This window comes from Amblyomma mixtum, chromosome 8 (assembly GCF_055824585.1).
Source record: "Amblyomma mixtum isolate Tamu chromosome 8, ASM5582458v1, whole genome shotgun sequence".
Classification (NCBI taxonomy): domain Eukaryota; kingdom Metazoa; phylum Arthropoda; class Arachnida; order Ixodida; family Ixodidae; genus Amblyomma; species Amblyomma mixtum.
Window position 1 is genome coordinate 21,203,539 of NC_143019.1, and position 8,405 is coordinate 21,211,943.

Genomic DNA, 8,405 nt, shown 5'->3' on the forward strand with positions numbered 1-8,405 from the left:
AGGAAGAGTAAGTTGAACGAAATAGCTCGGCCTAACTTTCCGATCGCGGTACGTCACCAAGAAGAAAGAAAAGGTTTCAACCTGGCGGCTGAAGAAGCATAGCCATAAAATTATATGTGCTTGAAACGCAGCGACTATATCATGAATTTAAGCACATTTTCAGTCTGCACAGAACACACGCTAAATTAGGATACTAAGTTCAATACCGAAATTATTCAATCGCAATAAGTATTCCTATTGCATAATATGCAGACCAAGGAAGCGGCTGAGTGGTTCGCCAATGACATTCGGCGTGTGCCGATCCCTCCCTGTTGCGTCGGATGAAAGCACTGTAACAACGTGCGATACTCCTACTTTTAAGAAATGCGCTTCATCCCAATACATATACATATATACTCCAGGCTTGGCGCTGAAGGGGAGGAAGAACAAAGACTTCTGGTCGCCCAGGCGGTCCATATGCTCGGTTTGTAAATTATGGCGGAATAAAAGTCTTCTACTACTACTACTGTATACTCCACGACCCTTCGCTTTCATGTTTTGTTTACATTGAAAGTCGGAAGGGTCCAAAATCTGTAGGTTCAAAATCATGAAAGAATAGGGCTCTCTATAGCAAAGTGGAGTTTTGGGCCAGTTTGACGCTTGTCTTCTGTCCCTCTCTTGTCCTCGTTTTTGTCGCGCTAAGCCAACCTGCAAATCAATAATGTTCTTGCATTGAATTCTTACGTTATTGTAATTCGTCGGGAATTTTATTCGAATTTGTTGCGAAACGGTAACATCGAAATGTACAGATTTCTCAGGTAAGCGCCAGAGGGAACGTGAAATCAGTTTACGTTTTGAAGGTGCTCTTTGCTCTCGCCATCAAGCAAAAACAATCGCTGTTATTACTGTCGGGAAAATATGCACAGAAATGGCGGAAGACATGCTACCGAGCTCAGTGTTTAGTACAACATTTTTCACTACGTTCGCCGTATGCAACAATAAGCAAACAAACATTTGTTACTGAAGGATGCTAAATTCGACCGAAGAAATGAGATCGTTCCTAGGAGCAGCACGCTCTCAGAAAAAGCTATGAGTTTCGCTGTCAACACAGTTGTATACCAAGTGTCGGAAAGAGCTACGCGCGCATCAAGTTAATATTCACATTTAGCCTCACAATCTAGAGTGGCAAAAGCAAAACTTTCCGGTTATCGCTTGCGAGCTGAGGCGGCTCGTAGGCAGTGCGAATGATCAAATCGTGATTCCTCTGACTGGCTGCATCTTTGCGAACCCGTAATTTTAGAATACCGTGACGGAGTGCTGATTCTAAGTTATTGCGGCTGTGAATAACACATATATTAATTGACTTAGTGCACTTATCTGTACTGGTTCCCTTCGATGAAAAATTCGGGGGTCAGTTAAGTTTTGCCCTAAGTGTATGACCCGATAGCCGTAATGGGCGGCTTCAGTGGCATGGGTGCTCCTTGTATATTACTTCGCTGACACGGACAATGTCCTTTATACCGATACTCTGAACTCCTGAGCAGAGCTCTGAACTCCTGTTCATACGGCATTGACACGGGACGAGAAATGCAGTATATAAATCAATTGGAAAACTTTTTTTCAGTGCAACTTCAGTCACGTTCAAAATACAGAAATAAAAAACATCAAAATAAATACAAGAGTGCGCACAGTCATACAGAATACAAAGGATTATAAGCAATGAACAGCCCAAAGGGCGGCTAAGCATCAAAGAAGAAAAAAGGATGGAAAGCACTTCATACAACAGCAGTTGATGTATTAGTAATAACCGAAATGAACAATGACACTTCGTAGAGAGGAGATAGCAATTTCAGGGAAGCGAACGCTAGCTTCAGTTAACTGCTTTGGTAAAAACGGTAATTGATAACAAGCCCTCTGACGGCCGTAGTTTGTTCTTGTATATGGTAAAACCCACTGTGGTTTATGGCGATGCGGATGCGGCGATACAGACTGATGCAAATGAGCCAGAGAGGAAATGTTATCAATATGTCGGTGTTGCTGAACTTTATACAGGCACAACAGTCTATAAGAATAATTATTTAGTATAGTAACGATGTCGAGGTCAGTCATCAAATCCTGGGTTATGTGTCTGCTGCGCAAGTCGTAGACTATACGAAGGTTTTTTTTTAAGGTTTAATACCTTGTGTAAGTTAGTATGTGTTGTTGTTGCCCACACTAGTGTACAGTAATTTATTTTTATTTTCAATCGATATTTCTATACCCCAAGGCATACACGACGTACTTTAACAAAGTCGAAATGAGTGATAGAGGTGTGAGTGCGCACGGCTCATGACCTAAGAGGCAACGGTTCGAGCCCCGGCTCGAGCAGCGTTACTTTCTGCGCGATTTCTCTTCTTTCCTCGTAGGCATTACATATTGCGGCGGAATGACGTTCGCGACCATGTATACCAATGAGGAATTGTGTAGTGACGTCATCATGGTTGTAATGTGTGATGAGTGTGGGTTATTTGAATTACCCGCGCGAGGTCACGTGGTTGTGACTTCACGCTCCTCTCGACCAATCCCGATTTTCTCGATACGCCAACGGCAGCTATGACGCCGGGTTCTCCATTGATCGGGACCATGGGCACTATCGCGCTAATATACGCGCTCGTGAAATTATTTTTCTGTTCCTGTCCGTATAAAATAGATATTGCTGCCCTGCAGAGCCAACGACGAAGAATGACGGCCCGTGGGGAGATATGGTCCATGACTGAAAACATTGCGGCACCACGCCGACAACACAATAAAGAAAAGGACAACACGTGCGAACGCTACCAACTATTTATTGGAAGAAAAGGGACATATTTATTACCCTCACTCACCATTTAACAACACTATCGCTCTCAACCCAGAAAGTAACAAGTAATCTGCAAATGACTAGGCTAAACGCAAATCGCAGAACGGTTCTCCTACCCCGTGTACTTAAAGTGCAAGCTTATGACAAAGGTTAGAAAAATAACCCAGACAAATCTAAGCAATAGCAGTGTCAAAGAAACGTAGAAAAAAGTGTCATGCATTAACAGCAAAAGCAGTCAGTCAATACCTCAAACTTAAAAGCAAAACAAAAACAAAGTAAGATAACAAAACAAAGTAAGATCACAGTAAAAGCACCACAGCAATAACACACGGGTTTTGGGCGTCGGACGCAAGACAAAGAAGAGTGAATAATTAGCGGTGCAGGTCTTTATAAAAACGTTTCCAGACAGCAAACTTCATATCTTCGATGAGCTATACAGACCTGTCACTAATACACGTGCGACCCTTATTTTTAATCCTAAAGGCTTGAATCATTTCACGTGCCACCTGATCGCCACTTCTGCTTAGAATCCTAATACTTCTAAGCACTGTCTCACACTCTCCATCTATACAGCGGGGAGGCCAATTCGACCCCCCCCCCCCCCCCTCCGTTCTCTAGCGATTTCTTATGCTCCCGTGCCCTGTCAATGATGCAACGCCCCGTCTGGCCTATGTAGACACTTCCATATGTCAGTGGGATTTCATGCGCCACGCTGACGGCGCAGGAAACAACACACTTGTCATGCCTCTTATCGCACTCGGGTTTCTTCTTTTGCCCGATCTGTGAGTACAACCCACACAGCTTTATGGGTGCGGAGAACACGACAGGTACAGTGTTTGTCAAAAGTATACAGCCCCAGGGGTCGGCTTCTGAGCTCCGAAGTGCGGCACCTCTTGCATACTCAGGGACTCTAATTTCACGAAGGCGGAAAGAGCTTAAGTCCACATGCTTCACAAGCTTGGGAATATCAAATGTGCTCAAAAGCTCCGCTGCACGATTTGAAAGCAAACCCCTTGGGCTGTATATTGTTGACAAATTCTGTACGTCGAAGCAGCTTGCCACGTTTTTAAAGCTGTGAACCACTCGGTGTATGTGGGGGAGCAGTTGTGGTCGCCTAGTTTGCAGCTTGCTATCAGGGTTCTTCTTTCCTTTCATTTTTTGAAGGAGGGCATTACGAAGTCTGCGTAACTGATAACTTTCGCCGCATGAACAGTGTCCGCGAGGCGAGGAACGAGAGGCAGCTGGTATTGGGGGCGTTGTCGCCTTGACGACCGGCAAGAAAAAAAAAAGGGGGGGGGGGGGAGAGCAAGCAAAAAGCGATAAGAGCGCGCAATCCGAGGTGCGGAAATAGTCAGATCGTGCACACCGCCGAGCTGAGAGTGGACGCCTGGAGTGATGCCTCCTGAAATCTGGCAGTACACTGTGGTAGGCTTCTCCGTGGAGCTCGACTGGAAGCCCCTACGCTTCGTGAAACCAATTCCGTCACACAGAGTATGCGGCGTCTGTGGACTGGTGCGGAAGGGAACCGCGTGTCTTCCGTGCGCACACACACTGTGCGAGTCCTGCTACGAGCAGTGCGCCCAGGACGACGCCATTGTGTGTCCGCTCGACGGACATCGCTGTGACGAGGATGACGTTGAACTGAACGAGTTCCCCGTCGAGGAGCTGCTGAAAAGAAAGTCAAGTGCGAAAAAAGGACTGACTCTGTCTTTTGTGCAACTGTTCTGCGAATGCAGACCCTTGTTATAGAGGGCCTTTAATGAGCCCCGTGAGACGCTGGTGTCATTTTCCAGAGGCTTAGGCATATCATGCATGAAGTTTGATTTTTATCGTGGTTTCTTCTTCACGGCTCGAAAGCTACACATTCCTTAGAAGGACAAGGTAAGCTGTTGGGCGAGTTAAGTTTCAAGTTTCAAGTTTCAAGTTTATTTAATGCGCACATAGTAATACAAATACAATAAAATCAGTACAGAAGGAGGTCCCATAGCACACGACTGTCGGGGGGACCTCCTAGAGCAAATAAAGTGGGGTAAAATTGCAAAGAATGGAAGGCAGTGTATCAATTAGCATAAATAAACAATCTACAAAAAAATTACAATGTTATGTGTGAAAAACGGAACAAAAAGTATATACAGCAACAACTTTGTAACATAATGCGAAGAAAATGAGACTTTAAACAAGGATTACTACTGTTTAGGCATGTGAACTACACAGGAAATTAATTAAGTACTGTTTAATGCGGTGATGAAATGAGTGAACAGTAAACGACGCTTTAATTTCACATGGCAAAGTATTCCAACAGGATATGCCGGCAAATATTGTGGTAAATATTCCATAATTAGTCCTCACTTTAGGTAGAAGAAGATTATTACGCTGTTGAAACCTAGTAGAATTAGTATTTATAAGCTGATCAGGAAAGCCATCAATATGAGCATGATGATTAATTACCTTGTAGATAATGATGGATAATCCCGTAAGTTAGAGGAGCGCGTTCATGGAGCGCTTTAAACCTGATTAAAAGTGAGGCTACATGCAAAGCAGATGCGCTCGAACGTAAAAGGCGTAACTAACGCGGTAGGGCACCACAACGCCAAATGCAGAGGTCGTGGGTTCGGAATGCCGTGGCGGCATGTGGCTGTCGATTCATTTCCTTTCTGTTGAATTATGTGATCTTTTGTTGACCAACAGTGATCGACACCATTACTGGAAAAAATTCCCCTGATATTATGCGTTCTCAGTAATGCTTTTAACTGACGCAGCTGATGTTGGGAGAAATCTCGAGCGTGAACGCCTCGCACAATGCGGCCTTAACCTCCCCGCCGGCATGTATGGTCGAAAAATTTAGCAAGTAACCATCGTTAAAATGTCTTTGTGGCAACTTAACTCCCAGCAATGAGGGGCCAGCCCTTGGCTTCAACGGAAGCTCGTACAGAACGGTCTTGCCTTCGTAGGTGGCGCGCTTGCGCATAGGCGGCGCATCTTGCGGCGACATCCTGGCGCGCAGGTCGCGTGAGCGGCGCTGGTCACGTGATGGGCTTCAACGCCGACGTCAATCGCGCTAGAAGTGAACCACTAACAGTCGAGCTGTAAAATGTACCCCCTTCTGCTCATGCTGATTTGAAAGGCTGTTTTGCATCTTTCGCATCAATTGTAATGTCGGTTCTTTTTCGACTCTCTAAATTGAAAATCACGAATGTTCCGATAATCACTCGGTATTCGCCAAAGCGCTTGGTTTCCAAAAGCCTGAACGTAAGTTACAAAAATAGTGCAGCAGAATTTTGTGTTTGTCTCGATCTTAGCGTTGTAAAAGCGCTGTGCGCTTTATCACTTGCAGGTCCAATGCTGGAATAAGGAAAGTAACTGCGGGGAAGTACTGCCTGCATCCAAGATCGTCCAGCACTTCCATCGAGAATGCGGATACCATTCCATCTGCTGCCCCAAATGCTCGGCCGTTGTTCTTTGCAGCGACGTCTGCAGGCATTTTAGATCGGACTGCTGCACCACTGCTACGCGTGCTGCACCCGAGTGCGGAGGGGAGGCCAGCTGCAGAAACGGTGCGGCGCTTCTGGCATCGTTCAAGCAGAGCTTAAAAGGACGGGCAGACGAAATGAAAGCACTTCTTGAGCGTCTTCTCGTCGGAAGCGGCGCCAATAGTGACCGGCTCAGTGAAGTTGTTCACGGCGTCAACAACTGCCAAGAAGCACTGAGTGAACTGCGGAGCGGTATTAACGCTCTGAATGACACCATGGGACGAGAAGTGGTCCAAGGAAGGACAGAACAAAGGGAGACTCAGAAAAAATGCTTCGATGAAATAACAGGGTTTAGGAAGGATACGAGGGAACGTTGGGTTGCCAACAGCGAGGGTATGGTAATTCTTTTCAACCGCCTGGATAGACTGGAAAAAGCAGTGATAGGCGAGTCGAAAGAAGCGGCCGGGGAGATCCTTGAAAAGGCTTCCCAGATTTTAGGTGGAATAAAGGAGGTCAAGGAAGGCATGACCGAAAGAAAGAATGCAGGAGACTGCAGCGACGGAGTGTTGGGACACAGTGAAAGGCAGGTGAGGCGCTGCGAGTTTTTCGTGAAAAACTTCCAATCCCTCCGAGAAAAAGCTTTTAAGGATGGGTGGTCCCAGTACAAAGGAGATAAAGTATATCTATGCGGCTATTATATGTCACCTGGATTGCTACTCATTCAAAATGCAACGCGAAAAATGTCACTCCATGCTTGGTTCTGTTTGTACAGTGGTGCCATGGACGACGCTCTTCAGTGGCCGTTCAAGCCAACAATAAAACTGTCCGTTGTGCACCCAGATGGAGGGGCGGAACGTGAGCTCAGATACTACTTTTCTGGTAATGATCCTGTTTGTCAAAAGCCGGTAGCATCAGACGATTCTGCGGGACTTTATACCACAATTGCGATTCACCTCGATGATATCATCAGTGACGGCTACGTGAAAGATGACCAGATCAGGGTGAGATTCGAGGTGCTGCCCTGATTATCCCCGGGCCGAGAACAGGGGGAGGGGGGGGGGGGGAGAGACAGCTTAGACGCATTTATGGGCGTGCACCTGGCAGCAGTTTTTGTTAAGCTCCAGAGTTCACACCGTGACCAATAAAGAACGCTGCTCGTTCATTGCTGCCTCTGACATGCCCCTGCCTGTGTTTATTGCCTAGAACTGAATTATTGTAAGGAGACAACTCGCACAATTAGTGTGAACGGCCGGTCTTTGTTCAAGCGGTGCTGCTCAGCAGGCCAGCGTTCGCAAGCGCGCTCCCGATGATGATGATGATGTCCTCGGGCTGAATGGCACATACCCACGGCGGGGGATTGACCGAGCTTCGTCAGCTTCGTCTTCTATCTGCTTCGTCGGCGCTAGCCGCTGGGGCAGCAAACCCCAACTCTCTTTATTACATATATATAAAAGATAACTGTTCTAGGCTCTCAGACGCGGAATTTTGAAATCTAAAAATGATGTAAATAAATTACTGTTTTATGGACGTGGCGATTGTTTAGGTGTGTAAACCTAGGGATAAGACAAAGTTTTATCTCGGACTGCACAGGGGCACTCCCTCCCAGGTAAACAGTGCCCACGTCGCTTTCGGATTCGCACGTTGTCGTAACTAAACGCATACTTTGTACCTTGTGGGCGCAGCTTGGTTGGCATTGTCCGAATGGATGTAAGCTATAAGCAAGTAGTCTCGGTATTGCCACTTTCGATTTGTCTGCCACCGACAGTATGCTAATTTATGCGGGTGGAAAGAGAGGATCGGTTTAGTTTTAGGGAGTTTAGCGTCCCAAAGCGATTCAGGCTGTGAGGGACACCGCAGTGAAGGGCTCCAGAAATTTCGACCACCTGGGGTTCTTTAACGTGCGCTGACATCGCACAGAACACGGGCCTCTAGAACTTCGCCTCCGTCGAAAGTCGACTGCCGCGGTCGGGTTCGAACCCGCGTCTTTCGAGTTAGCAGCCGAAGCCTATAACCACTCAGCCACCGCGGCGGCTTGGAGAGGATTATTTTGTTGTATGCTGTTGCTGTCTTGTGATGACCTCGGCTGAAGGCGTGAATTCTAACATTTTTGGAAAAGC

At 46.4% G+C, this 8,405-nt stretch overlaps 1 protein-coding gene across 1 annotated transcript; it reads left to right on the top strand.

Moving 5' to 3' along the window:
• Positions 1–4,191: 4,191 nt before the first annotated feature.
• LOC149331639 (uncharacterized) lies at positions 4,192–7,313 on the top strand. Its single transcript, XM_089555533.1, has 2 exons — positions 4,192–4,504; positions 6,153–7,313. Exons 1-2 carry the CDS (start codon positions 4,214–4,216, stop codon positions 7,311–7,313), a joined length of 1,452 nt encoding a protein of 483 aa, XP_089411659.1. The 5' UTR covers positions 4,192–4,213.
• Positions 7,314–8,405: the final 1,092 nt, after the last annotated feature.

Excerpts from the sequence above, each read along its gene's own strand:
- LOC149331639 (XM_089555533.1), top strand. The coding sequence starts at position 4,214 with ATGCCTCCTGAAATCTGGCAGTACACTGTGGTAGGCTTCTCCGTGGAG. Across the intron at positions 4,505-6,152 it reads TGCTGAAAAGAAAGTCAAGT|GTCCAATGCTGGAATAAGGA; the intron begins GCGAAAAAAGGA and ends TATCACTTGCAG.